At 54.9% G+C, this 18,546-nt stretch overlaps 2 protein-coding genes across 3 annotated transcripts in view; one reads left to right on the top strand and one right to left on the bottom strand.

The window, feature by feature from the left end:
- SRRM1 (serine and arginine repetitive matrix 1) overlaps positions 1-18,546 on the top strand; it is a 156,610-nt gene that overhangs the window by 118,985 nt on the left and 19,079 nt on the right. The gene's annotated exons all lie outside the window — the stretch shown is intronic.
- RUNX3 (RUNX family transcription factor 3) overlaps positions 1-18,546 on the bottom strand; it is a gene marked incomplete at both ends in the record, with an annotated part of 51,093 nt that overhangs the window by 29,247 nt on the left and 3,300 nt on the right. The window contains 3 exons of the mRNA XM_080357552.1: positions 227-331; positions 4,548-4,704; positions 5,754-5,998. Of these exons, the coding sequence (XP_080213678.1) occupies positions 227-331; positions 4,548-4,704; positions 5,754-5,998 (507 nt within the window). The remainder of the gene's footprint in view (positions 1-226; positions 332-4,547; positions 4,705-5,753; positions 5,999-18,546) is intronic.

The raw sequence follows: 18,546 nt of genomic DNA, 5'->3' as shown, positions 1-18,546 counted from the left end.
GCGGGCAGGGACACACGCCACGCTCCACTGGGCTGAGAAAATTAAGTAAAATAAAAGTGGCCAAGCTGAACCCGCCGCATGGGGCTTGCTCGGCCATGCAAACGGTGCCTGTCCCGGGGGGCTCTGCCCAGCTGCAGGGCACCCTAAGTCCTTCAGCCATGGAGAGCTCGGCCCCCGCATCCCCCCCATGCCGCTCAGTGGCTGCCAAATCAAACACATCACTTACTTCGTGGCTCCCGGGGTCCGTCAACAGTCACTTTAATGGCTCGGTGATAAGTAGCGACCTGGGTGGGGTTGGTGAACACGGTGATCGTCAGGGTGAAGCTTTTTCCTAAAGAGGAAAAGTACAAAATAAAAATAAGAGAAATGAGGAGAAGGAGAAGAGAAACGGCTTCAGCTCTTGTGGGAGCAAAAGGGTCGGGCTGGAGCCACATCCACCCAACTCCAACACACACATCATTTAATTTTATGAGACATTATTGCCGAGACACAGAGCTCAGCCGGCTCCCGCTGGGGTTCAAATGCTGCAGAGAGAGGCTTGGACCCGGTTCAGAGCTGGGTGGAAAAGTCACTTGTGTCCCTTCTCTCCCGCCCTGTCCCCACATCAACCCCCTCCACACACTGCAGCTTCCTGGTGCCTCTTCCCATGGGAACCCAGCCCCGAGATGTGCTGTTGGATGTGGAACCCCCTCTACAAGCGGTAGATGTGGGTCCTGGCACCCATGGGAGGCTCCTGGGGAGCAAACTGGTGAGACGGCTTCAGCCTGGGGTTTGCTGGGGAAACCCAGTGGCTTTGGCCCTGTGGATTTACCTATATAGTGGCGTTAGGAGCAGAACTGTGCCAGGATCTTGGCTGCACAGCAAATGTATGGGTGCCAGAAACTGGAAACTGCAGAATGGGAACTGAACTGGCCAAGCTTTGGGCAGCAGAGGTGGCCCTGCCAGCTGTGGGTACCGTCCCCCTCTCCCAGCCCTGACCAGAGCGTAAAGCAGTGAAAAGCACTTGGGAGCCCAATTTTGCAAGAACGCAACAGTGAGTCAGCAGGACAGTTTCCATCCACAACCTGAAAATGCTTTTGGCATCACGGAGGGTGTTATCATCCCTGCACCCATGTACCCCCCTGCTCCCCAGTGCCAAACCAAACCCAGTCACTTCCCACACCCCCTGCCCCCACTATGCTGCCGTCACCCCCTCGATGCAAGAATCAGGCTGGAAATGCCCTGAACTCCTCCAGCCTTCCTTTCACAAATAAACCCAATAAAAACCACCTCCTTTCCCTTTTTCCCCCTCTAAAGGAATTAGAGATTTTTCAGATCCCAACCATCATCCATCTACAGGGTTGGACCTGAGAATATCCATAGCAAAACAAAATACTATTTATACAGCTAGGAGGAAAAAAAGAATAAACAGAAAAACGAGATTATCTCCTCCAGAGAACATCCTGCAATTATCCCAGGTGGGAGAGTTTCCCTACGGGAGCACCGGGGGAGAAATATTGGCTTTAAAGCAGACAGCAACTATCGATCCATGCCCGACCTCAGCTTTCGAGACAAGACTAAATGCTGCACAAACCTCCGGCTCAATTTCTGCACAAAAATGGTTTATTTTTATTAGTTTTTAATCCTCCCAAATACAAATGTAACCCCCAATGAAACGGCTGCACTGACAACCTGCCTGGAAGAGCCGGGCTGGCACAGCCTGCGGAGCGCGAAGGCTCCCGGGTGCCCGCACGGCCACGGACAAACCACCGACACGGAGCGTTTGTTGGCGACAGGTTTGCAGAACCAGCGTGTGGGGCTGAGGATTAGTAGGGGCAATTAGTTAGGAAATTCCATGGGAGGAGAAGCAAGGGAGGGACCCCCTCGGTTTATGAGACACAACCGTCCCGCACGCCCCGGGAGCTGAGCCCAGCAGCTCGGTGCACGGCTCCTCCTCGCTGTTAGAGCTCATTTGTATTGAGTTTTATTATTTAATATTTTATTTTCCACTTGAAATAAACCCCCTGCATTTCACTCCCTCACTGCAGATACAAACACCTCTCCAGGGACGGCGGCCGCAGGGTGGAAACAGCCGGGCCATTGCTTTTTTATTTAAACAGCTCTCAATAAAAAAAAAATCCTCCCATGAATCGAAAATGACAATTATTACTCAGCATCATTTTTACTCATTTCCCGCCTTCTCGAGAAGCCGGGCTGAGGTTACTCATTCCCACCGTGCCCCCTGCACCTCTGCATGGGGATCACGGCTGCTGGGCGGCTGTGGGAGCACCCCCGGCACCGGGGGAAGATTCCAGCTGGGAGAGCACCCAGCTGGTCGTGGCTTTCATTTTATACAGTGCGATCTGAGCAGAAAAAGGTAGTTTTAATATATATATATATATATTTTTAAGAGCTAAGCATAAAGGGAAACTGATCCTTCTCCCCTCTCTTTGTCTTGCACATATTAATTTTGGGGAGGAATGAGTAAGGACCTGCGCTTCCCAGCTCACAGTGCTGGGGAATAATCTCAGCCACGTTTATTATTATTTTTATTACTATTATTATTTTTATTATTATTATTAAAAATGCTCAATTCTGAACTATTTCATAGCCATGTTTTCAAACTAAGAGCCCCACTGCTGATTTCCCAGGGCTCCTGCAGCTCGGGCACACAACCGGGCTGCTCACGCTGCGTGTGTTCAGATGCCCATGTCGGATTTACACAAACATTTAGACACACACACAACCCCGCTCCAGCAAACCGTGCCACAGCAAATCCACATTGCTGCCAGAACAAACAAAACCAGCACCGTGTTTGGGGATATTAAGTCAAACAAGGGAAAAAAACAAGTGCGACACCCAGAATAAAAACTCAATAGAAAGGATTTTTCACGCTGAATAAGGCTGAAAAAGCCCCTCGCTGGGAAAGTGCGGCCGGACACGGGGAGCTGAACACACGCTTCACGCTGCGAGAAAACCCTCGTGCCAGCCCCAGGGAGCGACAACGGGGTTATTTCTCTACGAATAGTACAAAGCCTCAACCCACAAGAATATATTAAATATATAGAAATCAGCACTTGAGTTATGCTACTTGCACCAAAGCCTCTTAGAGGCAGTGGAGGTGTTTTCACTGCTGTAATGAGTATTTTCCAGGACTCCGCCTGAGGAAAGACTGTTCACCCAAGTGCTTTCTAAGGCTGTAAACTACTGGTAATTCAGAGCGTGGGTCTGCAGAGGAGGGAAGTTAATAATGAATTCAAGAGTCAAGCTGAGATTGGGTTGCGTTCAGTTTGGAAATTTGTGTAAGGGGGACGAAAAATAAAACACACAGAAAGAAAAGAGCCCAAGAGAATAATTGATTACAGAAATGAAAGCTTAATTCATAAAAGAAAAACATTTTCCATCCATCAACCTGCAACCAGTTAAGTGGCGAGTTTTTAAAGAAACTGCAACATGGAGAAGGAGCCAACAGGAAAAAGGAAATGTATGAAAGAATGTAAACTATTCAAGTTTCATAAAGAGGAACAAGTAAACAGTTATTACATGCAAATAATTCCTAACATCACTGCTTTTAATTAATGCAGAGAAGTCAAAATATATCTGACATGGTGCCTTTCAGAAAACGCTGCCATGTGGCCGTTCAAATATAGTATCCTTATTTTTGCTTCAATGAGCAATTAAGTGCTTCGACCTGCAGTGTTTATTTGGGATGAAATGCCGAAATTATTCTATTTATACTATATAAAGGCAGGTACAGCGGGGCTCCCCCGACACCCGCGGCCGTTCAGCGTTTTGAGGGCATTTATTTCCCTCTCCTCGGATGGCAAAGCCTGATTTCCTTGATGGTTTGTTATAAAAAAACCAGCAGCGTGATCCGTTCGAGAGCGAACGATACAACCAGCATCTACATTTCTAAAAATCTAAATTTCCGCCCCTTTTTTTCATGCAACAAGAAGGCAGAAAACGGGCGAACCTTCCCCAAAAAAGCACCCGCAGCTCTGCCCTGCGCCCGCATCTCCCGATCAAAAGGAACCTCGCTGCATTCCCCTCCTGCCGAGCACCGCGTTATCTCCCTTCACACACCTGATTCGCACCGTTTACAAACGAGCTACCAGGTGGGTTATTGCCCCTGAGCACATTCACCGAACCACCGCGCACCCCCCGCTGTCCCCATTTACCTCCCAGAGGAGCGAAATTCGGGAGGATTTGGGTCGAGGCTGCTTTGCCCCACAGCAGAGGTTATTTTTTCTTTCCCCTGCACCGTCCTTCGGTGGGGAAAACCCCCGGGACGAGCGGGGCAGAGCGGCCGATGCGGCCGTTCTGTTGCGGGGGTGGCCGGGGATGCTTCCGCATCCCTCCCGCATCCACATCCCATCGGCCGCTCGGGAACCGCTTCAGGACCGGGGGATCCTCCCTGCGCGACAAACCCAGCCCGCAGCAACGAAACCACCGGCCCGAGAGAAATACACCGTTAACAAGAAAATCAACCAGAACTCAGTTTCTTTCTCTCTCTCTCTTCTTTTATAAAGCCAAATAAAAAGGCCAACCATTTCCCGGCCTGTACCTACCCCTGCCGCTTCTCCCAACAAATCTGAGGTCGTTAAATCTCGCTACTTGGTTTTTCATCACGGCAGAGGCGTTGCGGAGCTCCGCCGAATAGTTCTCGTCGTTCCCGGCCATCACCGTGACCACCGTCCCATCGGGCACATCTCCGAGGGCTACGACCTAGGGCAGAAGGAGAGGATTTTAGGCTCAAATTCGCTGCGGTCGGAACTAACCTGCCCTAAGGTTTGCCCTCCCCCCCAAAAAAACCCCAAACCAAAGCAAAACCAAAAGCAATCCGAGCCCCCGAGGAAGGCTGTAAAATCGAAGGGGGAAGGCGAATATGAGTTAAAAAATAGGTTAAAATGAGAGTGTGGGTTCTGCGGGGAGGGGACGGGGGGAGCCGCTCACCCTTGGCCCCGCTGGGAGAAATCGCGCTTTTATTTTGTTTGATTCAGGGGAAAAGAAGCGCTGCGGAGCGGCAGCGAGCGGGGCCCTGGAGCTCCGCGCCCGGGCCGGGGGAAACCCGGGGAGCTGCGCGGCCGCGGAGGGGAGCGCGGAGCTGGCGGAGAAGGGGCTCCCCTCCCCGGGGAGCGGCGCCCCGAGCTGCCGGTGTCGGGACAGCGTGGGGAACACGGTTTGCAGCCCCCGCTCCCCGCCACCGCCGGGCTCCCCGGGCCTCCACTGCCGTCCTGCCCGGCTCCCCCCGCTGAGTTTTTGGCTTCCCTCTCCTCGGCCCCGTTCCCCCAAGCCCCAGGAGCACAGCGGGGAATCCCGGCCCGGGGCTGCCCCGTCGGTCACCCCGTTCCGCGGGAGCAGAGCCGGGCGGCCGCGGAGAGCCCGGGCAGCGCGGCCCGGTGCCGGTGCTCCAGCTCTTCGTTTTCATTTTTGCTTTTTTCCTTTTTGCAGATTAGATCTCCCTTCCCTGCCTCTCTCTCCCTCTCCCAAGAAGGTAATTAACCTCCACTCTCATTAAACTTCAAAGTTGCCTGAGAGCTCCTAACTGTACGGAATATCTAAGATGCTGTGACCGCGGGGCAATGCGGAGACTTGATTAAAAATAATAAACCGGGCTCCCTTGAAGGTGATGTCAAGAGCGAGTTAAAGTGAAAGGGGCGGAGGGAAAGAGGCGAGTAGGTCGGGGAGGAGGGTAAGCCCGGAGCTGAGCCGGTCCCTCCGAGCCACCGGGGCCACCTGCCCGGTCACAACCCTCCCCGGAGCTCAGCGCTTACCTTGAAGGCGACGGGCAGCGTCTTGTTGCACCTCCAGTGGGACGGCAGCACCGAGCACAAGAAGTTGGGGCTGTCGGTGCGCACCAGCTCGCCGGCGTGGTCGGCCAGTACATCCACGACGGAGCGGACCTCAGGTCGAGCCCTGGCGCCCGGCGCGGGGGCCCCCAGCGCCCCGCTGTTCTCACCCATCTTACCGCAGGGGAAGGCCGTGGAGGGGGGAGTGAAGCGCCTGCTGGTGCTCGGGTCTACGGGAATACGCATCACAACGGCGGGCGTCAGGGAGCCGCCGCAGCCCGGGGGTACGAGGTGGGGCCTGGCGGGGCCCGGCGCCCACCGCTCGGTTACGACGGGGCTCGGCGGTGGGACGCGGCGGGAGCAGCGGCGGCCGGGCCCCGCGCTGCTTCGCTCCGTCCCGGCAGATCGCCGTCCTCGGCGGGGCGGCGCGGGGAAAGCGGTGCGGGGTGTCTGCTCCCGCCCGGCTCCGGGGCTCGTCCCCGGTGGTTTCGCTGCAGTCCCGTCCGCCCCGCCCGGGGAAAGGCGGCGCGGAGCCCCGGCAGAGCCACGTCGCGGCCGCGGGCACCCTCGGCTGCAGGCGGGTCCGCTCCGCCGGGCGGCCCCGAAACCAGCTCCCAAATGTCAGGCGCACCGCCCGGTACCGTATTTACTGCCGGCCCCCCGGGGCGGGGGCGGGCCGTGCCCTGACGGACGGGGCGCTGCGCCAATGGGACGGCCGTGGGGGTCCTTCTCCCCGCCCACCGCCCTGTCCTGCGGGACAAAGGGGCGTGACCACAACCGAAAGGGGCGTGATCTCCGACAAAATAGGCGTGGTATCGGAAAGCCCCGCCCCCACTGGGCTGGCCCGGCGGGGCGGGCGAACGTCGGGGCCCCGGTGGCTTCTTGCCGCCGCCGGCGGAGGCTTTTGGGGCGCGATGAGGCGGTTTTGGGGCCGGAGCTGCCGGAGCCGCCGCCATGCAGAGCGGCTGGGAAAACAGCACGTCCCTCACTGTCCCCCCGCGTCCCCAGCCCTGGCTCGGCCGTGGCGGGGCGAGGGAAGCGGCGGCTGTGGAGCAGCTGCTGCCGCCGGCACACGCGTCCCACGGCCTGCTCTGAAAACCGCTGCTCCCCGACCCCGCCTTTTGCCTCCCTTGCCTCCCAAAAAATGAAAACCGCCTTCATCTCCGGCGATCCCGGGGCGCCCGCAGCGCCCGGTGACTCCGGCAGCTCCCCGGGGGCCGTGGCTGAGGGCAGGTCCGGCGGCTCTGGCCGGAATCGTTGACGAGGAAATTCGTGGCGAAGCCGCCGGTTCTGAGGGAACATATCGAAGGCGGCGGTTCGCTCCGCTCCGCGGCTGCCCGCGGAGCCCCGGCCGCGGAAACGCCGAACCGCGGGGTGGGCGGGGGGCAGGACCGGGAAGTGAGGCGGAGGTTTCTTTGCCCGCGCTTCCCGGCCCTTTCCCGACGGGGCTGAGCTCCGCCGGTGGTGTTTAGGGACCGGGACGACCCGTCGGAGCGGAGCCGGCCGGGCCACAACGTTCCCGGCTCCGCGCTGCGCGGTATGAAACGCAATTTTCCTTAAAACAAACGAACAAAACACCCAACATCAAAAAACCTTCTCCTTTTCCTGAACCCACTCCACAAACTAATGAAACATTTTCCTCCGCAAGCCGCAGTGCCCAGTGGAGAGAACCCGGGTCGGGCTCCGCATCCCGCTGCTCGCAAGACCCAGAAAAAGCCCATGTTTGTCCAAAAGAAAAACAAAAATGGATACAAATATATATATTTAACTAAGAGGAGCGGGGGGTTCCTTCGCTACAACGCCCCGTTAGCAAGCGGGGCACCGCGGGGGCTGTGCCGGTCCCCCAGGGGGCCGAGCCGGGTCCGTCGAGCCGGTGCCGGCGGCGGCTCCGAGCCCAAGCAGCCCCGGGGGGCGGCGGTGCCCGGGGGGGCGGCCGCCAGCCCCGCGTGTCGGGCCGTCTCCCGCAGTTACCGGCTCTGAAATCCTGCCCTTTTTAGGCGAAAGCGGCCGCCGGGTTTAGTTCTATTTCTCACCCTCCGTTCAGCAGCGGGGGGACTCACGCTAAACCCGGAGCAGGGGCCAGAGCTGCGGGCGGGGAGGACCTGCCGGGCCGGGCTGTCGCGGCCCTACGCCGGCGTTTGCTCGAGGGTCCCACATCCAAACCCCGGTATCCCCATCCCGGTTCCCCCGGAGGGGAGGGCGCACGGAGGGATGCGCGGAGGGACACATCGCGCATGCGCTGCAGTGCGGGTCGCGGCCGGTAGTTGTCGCCGAGGCTCCGCCGTGGCGGCTCCGCGACGGGGCGGGAGCGACGGGGCGGCCCGGCCGCTGTGACCCCCCGGGCCCTCTGCAAGGCGCTGCCGCTGCTGCCTCTTCCCGCTGCTGAACCGACCCCCGGGGGTTACTCCGCCTTCGCCCTCCCTGCGCAGCCCTGGGGATGTCACCCGGTCACCCCCCGGCCCGGGAGCTGTTAATGTTTATCAGTATGGAAAGGGGGAGTGTCAGGAGGATGGAGCCAGGCTCTTTTCGGTGACAACCAGGGACAGGACAAGGGGCAATGGGGACAAACTGGAACACAGGAGGTTCCACTTAAAGAGGAGAAGAAACTTGTTGGGGTGAGGGTGGCAGAGCCTGGCCCAGGCTGCCCAGGGGGGTTGTGGAGTCTCCTTCTCTGCAGACATTCCAACCCGCCTGGACACCTTCCTGTGTAACCTCATCTGGGTGTTCCTGCTCCATGGGGGGATTGCACTGGATGAGCTTTCCAGGTCCCCTCCAATTCCTGACATTCTGGGATTCTGTGTGATTCTGTGATTCTGAGCTGCAGGGCGGGTGTCCCTGTACGGGCAGGTATTGCCCCGCCATGGCTGCTCCCCTCATCCTGCAAGTCCCCATCAGGTGATGGGCTCGGTCCCAGCAGGGCAGAGCTGCCTCCCTGCAGCACGATGCCCATGTCCAGCTCCCCATTCCCTGCCTTTCCTTCTTCGGCTGCTTTATCTGCTCAGTGTCCACTCACAGTCCGGCCATCCACGCATTCCTCTGATCCCGTTTTATACTAGGAGCATCCCATCAGAAAAGACAGCTAATTTAATCACTTTGGTGTCAGCCAAGCAGCATCCAAATGCCCACCCAAAGTACTTGGAGTCAGTCCCCAATGCATTCCCAGCTGTGCAGGTGCCACGTCCTGCTCCCTCCCAAAAGCTGCTCACTCCAGCACTCTCTACCCTCCCACCCTGACTTGTTTTTTGGGGTGATGAGAAGCAGATTCACCCCCACAACCTGTTGCGTGCCTCTGAACTTCTCCACTGCATAGGGGCAAAGCCAGTCGCTGACTTGCAGAGATATAAAATGAGACCCAAAACACAGAGCAGTGGCAAACTGGGCTCCCTCCAACCCCAAATCGGCTGATAACCCCCAGAGGTGCAGAGCCCAGCAAAGCAACTCAGCGGCTGCTTCTGCAAAGAGATGTTCAGGTGAGCAAAACCATCCCTGGGCTGTGGGGACACACAACACCGTGCCCTGCGGGAATTACCTTTCATTTGAATTATCCTTTTCAGCACAGCAGGATTCAGAGTCTCAAACTGGGGGCAAACCTCACGCTGCTCTCGTCCTGCACAAACCAGGAGACATCGATGTGTGGGGATTATTCCTCTACCACCCTTTATGCACTCCAGAGGAGATTAATAGAGTATAACACCCAGGATTTGCATGGGCCTCTTTTCAAATCCTTAAAAGCTACTGTTCACATCGCAGGGAGGTCAGAGGCTCTTTAAATCATTAGTCTCTGGGATTACTTCCCTTACAGGCTCCTCTGTAGTTTTTAATTCATTTGAGCTGCTATTTAGCAGCGGAGCCGCTCGTTTCGACGGCAAGGAAGCGAGCGCGGAGGCTTATAGGAAGTTTTCTATTAAAAATTCATCGCAAACTCTGCCTCAGACCTCTCAGGAGCACGGCGCTCAGTAGGGCCATGCGGGTGTCTGGATCTATTTTGCAGTTAAGTGAAGGGGATCTGAGAGCAGCATGCAGGGAGGGAGCGTGCTATTCATTCATAAATCAAACAACAGATGCTGGGTCCAATGGGGTGCGCGATGGTGACAATTTTTAACCCCTGAGTGTCACCGCTAAAAGGGGTTCCCATGGGGCAATTACGGGCGCTGCAGGCGGAGGTTCCTGCAGGAGGAAGCTGCAGGGCTTGGGGAAGAAATAAGGGGGAACTTGGGGGGGAAAAGCAGTGGCTGCCCCAGACATAAATCAGGGGAATCCTGCGCTCGGGCGAGGGACCAGCTGCCAGACCAGCCTGTTGACGACTCCAGCAGAGCTGCACCAGGCTCAGCTCGGCATCCGCTGCGCCCCGGGCTAGGGCGACACCCGCAGCCGGGGAAACCCTTCTCAGCACCGGCTTCCAGGGCCAGAGCTGCAGCTTGACACCAAATCCCCAGCTGGGACAGCCATTAATCCCACGGGAGCCACGGCTGCCCGATTCCACCTCGCTGTCTGCATCCGCAGCCCTGGCGCCTGGCGTCCAGGATCCTTGCTTGGGGCAGCAGGAGGAGGACTCGAGTGGGAGTTTGGGATTCTGGCATGAAATGTTGTTCTCTGGGAAAATCAACCTGAGTTTCCCACCTGGTTACCTGGGGCCAGGTTTCCTTCGCCATCACCTGAAGGATTAGAAATGGCCACAGCCAGAGAAGTGGTCGCTGACTCTTCTGACGGCTTTGCAGCTTGGCTCTCCTCCCAGTTCTCCCCATTTTATACTGGTGTATTTAATGACCAGTCCTCACTTAAATCAGCATCCCCAAGGAGACCTTCACACGCGCCTGCACCCACACACGCACCCTTGGCAATGGGGGGACCAGAGTGGTGAGCCCCAGGCGCACCCCCGGGGTGAACTGGGAGTGATGCTGCTGCTGTCGGGGGATTTATCATCCCTATAGACAGCACCTGGGGGAGCCAGGACCCACCGCACCCCAGCACCAGCCCTTGGCAAGCACCCCGTGCTCCGGGTGTAGCACAAACCCCTGAGCCTGTGCAGTGCTGAGGGGATGAGATGGGGTTTGCAAACACTGCGAAGTGACTTGGGAGCACGAGTGCGATTGACGTGAATCCTGCGGTTCTGAAGTCACGAAAGTGCCATTCTTCATTGTTCGGGACCACGATTCTCCTCTCCCCACAAGAGCCCGACAAAGAGGAGCATGTTCGGGGCTCACATCCTCTGTGCTATTGATAGCATGGCTGAGCTTTTTGGAGCGTGGGTCCCATCTGCCACTTCCACTCCTTCTTAAAAGATCCTAATGACTGTCAGATCCTTTTAGTTCTTAATTAATTTCAGAGTTCAACTGCAAATAGGAAACAAGGCAGCTTTTGCCCTTACGCATATGAATATTACTGTTCCATTTAATGTGGTTACTGGTGGAATGCTGTTATTCATTCCTGCCTGCAATAAAAGCCACATGTTTTTAAAACTTTGCACTTGAAAAAACTTTTAGGAAAGAAATCAAGTATGTTTTGTATGCATGGCATGAGATAAAAACTAGTCATAAATATTCAAAGAACAGTTCGAGCTTTATGCTTGATTTAAACAAGTGAACAGAGAAGTACGATGGTTGAAGTGGAGAATGAAAGCACAATGCTCCTTTAAGAATGTGCTTATGCGGAGAAAAGGAACTATTCATGTAAAGGTTATGGAGCACCTAAGGACATCCCATCTCCTCCAGAAATGCCCAAAGGTGGATAATACAACTGGGAACGTTGGGCTTTGTTCGGAGCTACCCAAGTTCATGGAAGCTTCTCTCTTTGGGGGTTTTGGAGGAGCTTTAAGGGAGTGTGAAGCCTCGTGCCAGACCCGATGGGGAATGAGGGAGACATCTCCAACCTGTCTGTTCCCAATGTTGGAAGGTGGATGGTTGAAGTTGTGGCGAGTATTTCATGGGACTCCTGCAGCCCCTGGGCAAAACTTCCCTGGAGCCCATGGAACCAGCTGAGAACACGAGGGAAGGGACCGAGTGCCAGGGCCACGGGCAGCGCCCGTCCCACCAGAGCCCTGGACCCAAAACCCAAAATGCGACAGAGGGACAAACAAAAAAAATTCCAAAGGAAAGAAAAAGGGGAAACGTCTGGATGGCGGAAAGAGGAACCGAAAGGCACATGACAACGAGAAAAGTACAACAGAGTGGGCGCAGAAAAACACGGTGTGATTTCTGATTTCGAGGAGAGGAGCTGCTGTCACGGAAGGGCTCCCGGGCGGGTGCCGCGGCACAGGGAGATCCTCCGGCACGTGCTGAGCAAAGCGCACGTGCAACACGAAAAGGCTACAGAAAGCCACTTCTTGTCTGGGAAAATAGCTCTGAACTGAAAAACTGCCCCATCACTCGTCCCCATACCTGGTAGGGTGAGAAAAATTGATCTCACACCCCTGTCCGGTTGTTGAATGTGCAAGAGGGTTTTGTAAAGAGCATTTTACGCTGCTGCTCTCTACAGCCTGGCCCAAAATGTTGGGGTGATGCTGGATATCAAACGGCTGCTCAGTGCCCCTGGGCTTGCAGGGACCCTCGGGTGAGGGTCTTGCACCCACGCACCGGAGCAGTGACCGGGGTACGTGCTCGAGCCGGGCAGGTGAAGTGATGCCATGCGGGGCTCCCGCTGCCGAGCTGCCCCTTTGGGGAAGTCAAACGTGAAGCAAGTGAACCTCGAGAACCACTCGCATTCCCACACCCACCTCCCTGCAAAGGGCTGTTGGCCAAAGGTTCAGCTGTTGCTGCTTTGGGGTTGAAATATCTGCAAATACCCCTTGGATGTGGGGGTAGAAATGTGTGTTTGTCCCCCTCGGGAGGGCAGGACAGCTGTCAGCTGCCTGCAATGGCACTGGCGTCAGACAGGGAACTCCAATTTCCCTTTTGGGTCAGCTCTGATAGACTGTCTTAAAGTCACGTCTCAGCAAAAGCAGCTTTGCAGGCAAGCGCAAATACACCATCTCCGTTTAACTTCCCTGTGGGACATCAGCATCGCAGAGGGAACCCAGCCCGGTCACCCTGAGGGCACCCACTAATTCGAGAGCCACGGACACCCCTTTATCCAGGCAGCCCACAGCTGTGCTTCCCGCGGTGGCCTCATGCATCATTGGCATCTTGCTCTGAAGGGGATGACGGGGTCGCGCCGTCTCACCCTGGCTGACCACAGGGCAGCACAGATGCCTCACGGCAGCTTTGCCACATTTCCAAGACCTTTCTTGGAATATTCTCTTGCTGGAGGTGGAGAGTTTCACCCCAAAACCTCAGTCCATGACGTCTCGCTGGGAGAATCACCAGCACAAGCATCTCGTCCCCTCCTACCTCAGCCCCAGTGCTTTCCCCATCTTCGCCCTGAGGTTTTCACCCCATTTACGCTGAGCTCTGATGGAGGCAGAGACAGTGGGTTGGGAGGGAAGCACATCATAGGAGGTTTTTTATAAATGTGTGGTTTATAAATGTGCTTAATCCAGCAGCTTTCATCCACACGAGGGTTTTCCCCACCCATCTGCAGGCAGACGAGCTTTGCAGAGCAGTGCCAGCGCGGGGTGGCTGATAGTTGTTCTCCAGCAAGAGAACGGTTTGGAAAAGTCGCCAAAAATGATGTTTGAAGGGTAATGTCAGGGATGGGAAGAATGGGATCAAATGGAGCAATGGAGCCCAAAGAAGCTGTGAGCTCTGCACCAAACATAGAATCATAGAATGGTTTGGGGTGGAAGGGACCTCCAAAAGTCACCCAGTGCCCCCCTTGCCATGAGCAGGGACATCTTCACCAGCTCAGGTTGCTCAGACCCCGTCCAGCCTGGCCTGGGATGTCTCCAGGGATGGTTCATCCACCACCTCCCTGGGCAACCTGGGCAGATCCCCCAGTTCTGCTTTCAGTCATCACCCCAGGCTCACCTCACCTTGTTTGCTCCTCAGTCTTGCCCATCAGATCCCCATTACACACAAGCCCATTGACTCTGCCTTGCAGCTCAAAGCAGAAGATACAGATGAGGTTTGGGCAGCCCCTTTGCAATGGGATTGCACCCCAAACTTTTCTGTCGATGCAACATGATGGCCTCAAACTCTGCTGTCAACGACTCATCTACAGCAAAGTAATTCTGAGAAAACCAGCCTCTTCCAGTTGCAAATTTTCCTGCAGGCCCACACCATATTTTCCAGGTTCATTTGCTCTTTGTAATTATTCACTGCTTTCACTTCTATGAATAACTCTGGGTGATGCCATTTTGCAGCAGGGCCACTTTGACTTGATGGGCTCTGGGTTGTGTCGCTCCTGCTCCTTCCTTGGAATCTTTTTTCCATTGCAAGCCTTTGCTTTTATATTTGCCCTTCTGTAAAGACTCTTATTGGTGCGAGTTTAGTAGTTGTAGAGTAGCTCAAGAAAATAACCCCCCAACACGGTTCAGCCTGCGAGTGCACCCAACATTTACGCATCTCCTTCGGCACAGAACAAACCCCCGACTTGGAGAAATTAGTCACAGACTAAAAACTACGCAGAAGGTACTTTTCTGGTTTCTGGCTATGAACTCAGACAAATCAAACGCGACGTTATTTAGGAACTGCTGTTAAGCCACTGCTCCTCATCCATCTCCAGCAGCTTGGAAAGGGAACCGTGCCTGCTCGTCTCCATCAAACCCCATCAGCATGAACTCATATTTAATTAATTTATTTATTTTGCAGAAGTTTCTTAGAAAAGCTCGTAGGGAAGCAGGAGGTGTCTGTCTGCCTGGGGCAGCCCACGAGCGGGCTCCTCGCCCCAGTCCAGACGGCAGCCCGGGAAGTGCAGCGGTTCAGCGAGCAGCACGTCAGGCTGGAGACGAGAGAAATGCAGAACTTGCCCAAATGAAATGGTACCGGCTTTTGGTCTCGCACAAGCAGGCGGCTCTGGGGGGAGAGAGGGGATCTCATCTGCAAAACGCAACCTCAGCTGCATCCTGGGGTCTGAGCCGCTCAGCGCCTGCTGGACTGGGCCCTTGTGGCCAGGAAGCCAATGGTACCTGGGCTGGGTTAGAAGGGCGTGGTCAGTAGGTCAGAGAGGTTCTCCTGCCCCTCTGCTCTGCCCTGGTGAGGCCACACCTGGAATCTTGTGTCCAGCTGTGGCCCCTCAGTTCCAGCAGGACAGGGAACTGCTGCAGAGAGTCCAGCGCAGCCACCAAGATGCTGAAGGGAGTGGAGCATCTCCCGTATGAGGAAAGGCTGAGGGAGCTGGGGCTCTGGAGCTGGACAAGAGGACACTGAGGGGGGACTCATTCCTGGGGATCAATATGGAAAGGGGCAGTGTCAGGAGGATGGAGCCAGGCTCTGCTGGTGACAACCAGGGACAGGACAAGGGGCAATGGGTGCAAACTGGAACACAGGAGGTTCGTCTTAAAGATGAGAAGCAACTTGTTGGGGGTGAGGGTGGCAGAGCCTGGCCCAGGCTGCCCAGGGGGGTTGTGGAGTCTCCTTCTCTGCAGACATTCCAACCCGCCTGGACACCTTCCTGTGTAACCTCATCTGGGTGTTCCTGCTCCATGGGGGGATTGCACTGGATGAGCTTTCCAGGGCCCTTCAACCCCTGACATTCTGGGATTCTGTGACCCTCCATGGAACGGGGCTGAGATGCTGGTGGGTGTCCCACCACACAGCAGGGACCAGGACTCCTCCCCGCCTGCCAGTTTTACTGAGTTTTATGGAAACAAAATGGTAGGCTCACTCATCCAATAGAGATTTTCCAAACCAACACAGGGCTAATAAAAAAAAAAAGGTGTTTAATTACAGGGTTCAACATAATTGGGCACAAAAGGGGCCAGTTAAAATGCAGCGCAGTGTAAAGGACCTGCAGAACAAGGGCTTTATTTTGGAACAGCGCGTCTGATTTAGTCTTTACATTCTCTAGCTGGCACTTTCTCCTTCCTAATGAAGGAAAACAGCACAGCCTTTCCCAAATCCCCGCTAAGTGGTTTATTCCTGACTTCAAGTCACTGAAATCACGGCACCGTGCTCTGCCCTGGAATCATCTCCATGCATATGCTTCCAGTTTAAAGGGAAACAGCACAGCCTGTGTCTGGCATTTAATGTCTGCCAGGCTGGGAAGAAACACTCTCCCCGTATTTTCCGTGCACCCCATTGATGTGTGGCCCCGCTCCCAGCTCCACCATCCTCTTGCCGCTCGCTCACATCCACCATCACTGAGCATGAGATGCAGGGAGCAAGAGTCCTTTAAATATTTTGTAAGCAGCACGAAGAGCAATGGAAATAATAGGCAGTTTTTGCAGGAGTTTTTAGTATTTGTAATTGAGTGTAGCTTCCTCTCTGGCTTTTTGGCTTCTCAGTGGGAGAGAAATGGAGCTACAGCTGGTGATGTTCCCATCACAGCCCGGCTATCGGCTGTTTGCTGGTTGGGAAATGTGTCCCTCCTGGGAATAACCTGCGTGTTCGCTCCAGGGAACAGAAAGCAACCGCTCCAGCCGTTTGCTGAGGTTTTCCTCCAAGAAAACTCCCCTTCATTGCAAACTCAATGTCAATGCATGAACCTCCAGCCGCAGGAGGAGCGGTAATTAACCATCACCCCTCTGACGGGCACGCGGACCCCGCGCTGTTGGCTCCATCCTGCGATGCTGCGGTTGCACCTGGGAAACCTCTTGCAAAGCCCCAACCAAGGTTCGTTAACACAACAAGTGTCTTTTTAATGACCACAATCACGGGCACTGGCGCGTTCGCCACCGGCACACAGAGGGTTTGCAGCAGCCTTTGTCTGTCTGTCTGTCCCCATGCCAGACCCAGCCCTGGCCGGGACCCAGGAGGTACAAGAAGCCAGGGCAGACTTGGGCCCAGGGTTGTGCCGCTAACCTCATTCCTGCCATTTTGTTGTGATTTGTTTTTAGAAGCTATTTTAACACAAACCATGCTGCCTTGTGAAATCACAGCCCAATGGAGCGCCCATAAACACACACACGCTGCGACTGAAGAAGCGAAAAAGCAGCCGGAGCCCTAAATCTCATCATTACCAGGAGAAAAGACCTTTGGAAGGTGGCTCCTCTGGTCGGGCTCCCCTTGGGGACACGGGTTCTACACACCGATGGCTCCTAGTTACAAGGCCAAACCGCCCACGGCGCCAAATGTTGCATCACCCCAAGTGGAAACACAAACCCTCTTATCCCTGCCATCCCAGAGGCAAATGGGATCTACTAGTCCCCCTGCACTACAGAGCTTGTTGAAAAAAAGCCCATTTTTCAGTGTCTCCCATCCCTTCTCTCTCCCTTCTCATCCTATTTTGGTTGGTTTTATATTTTATTTTACAATAGCTTGAGTAATACGTTCCTCATGTTCCAAACGCACTCGCTGCTTCCAGTGGGAATGGAAAATCATTGTTTCTTTTTTATTTTCCTTTTTCTTTTTAATATGTTTATGTTATGGAAAATACCCCCAGACTGCAGACGCGTCGCTTGTCCCACTTTCTTGAAAAAATAGTGAGAATTTTTAAAAAATTAAAGCATTTTTAGCAAGATGAGCCGAGGAGGATGACGCTGCAGTCAAAGGTTGTGCTGGCACCCTGCAAACCACCATCGTGGCTGGTTTGGGTGTTGCTTTAGGCTATCGGTGCATCATGATGCTCCGTACAGCACCCAAATTAGTGTTCGCAAAGTATCTGTGTTTTCAGCTGGTGCTAACGCTGGGGATGCCTCCCCAAGCTCCAGAAAATGACAGTAACCTGCAGATAACGGGGGGCACTGTACCAGATTTGCAGCACATCTTTGGTTACTTTTCCCTCCCAGCCAGCGCTGCCACCCCAGGTGCTGCCATTGGCACCCCCAGCCTGGTGCACCCCAACATCTCCCCTCTTACAGCACAGGGCACATCCCCACCTTGAACAGAAGCTTTTCCTTCAGCTCCCTGCACCTTCCCCACAGCACAGAATCATTGAATCGCAGAATCAGGGAATAACATCCCGAATCCCCATCCAGCAAGACATCAGCCTCACCGCGAGGTCCATGAAGGTTTTACCGGTGACAAGGCAAGGCTAATGGTATTTTTTGGGCCAAGAATTGAAGGTAAAGCCTGCTGGGATCTCTAGGATGAAAGGGTCAGGAGTGAGGATTCAGCCCCAGCCTTTGCACTGGCTCCATCCCCGGCACATCAGCACTGAAGCACAGAAGCTAAGGCAAATGTGATAGGAAATGCCCGAGCTCATCCCTCCGGATCCTGCATCACTTGCACATCTAATGGACATCACCCCACAGCAACATTTTCTTCCCACCCTGGCAATACCCAGGAGAATAAAGGGACACAAAGGACCCTGAAGCAAGAGAGAGAGGGGATGCGCATCCTCAGCCCCAAGTAACCCCATTGCCAGCACCCCAATGGCGCTGGGACCTCCCGGCAGGTTTTCCCACGTTCTCCCCTCTGTTGCTCAGCCATGTTTGGGGAATATTTACCGTGTGGCCCTTTGCTTCGGATGGGAAGTCGCATTCTTCCTCCTAATGCTGGCCATGTGTGGATCTGAGCCTGCAAACATCCAGCTCATTCTTTGTTTCCCAAACCGTATGTGGCCAAAACAGTGGACCGCAAACGCTGACGACATATCGGAGGAGATCAAGTCTAAGAAATCATCACGAATTAAAGTTCTCAGCAAAGGGGAATGCCACTGCCTCTCTGCTCCTATTAGATCATAACAAGGTGATGAGAGACAATGGATTTATACCAGTTCACACACACAAAAATATATTTAAAAAAAGAAATAAAGGACATGCCACCAGCCAGCGGGGTTCCTTTGGAAGAGGCAAAGCCACTGA

Source organism: Nesoenas mayeri (assembly GCF_963082525.1).
Source record: "Nesoenas mayeri genome assembly, chromosome: 21".
In the NCBI taxonomy this organism is placed as follows: domain Eukaryota; kingdom Metazoa; phylum Chordata; class Aves; order Columbiformes; family Columbidae; genus Nesoenas; species Nesoenas mayeri.
The sequence above is the reverse complement of the archived record's forward strand: the minus strand, read 5'-3'. Positions and strand labels throughout refer to the sequence as shown.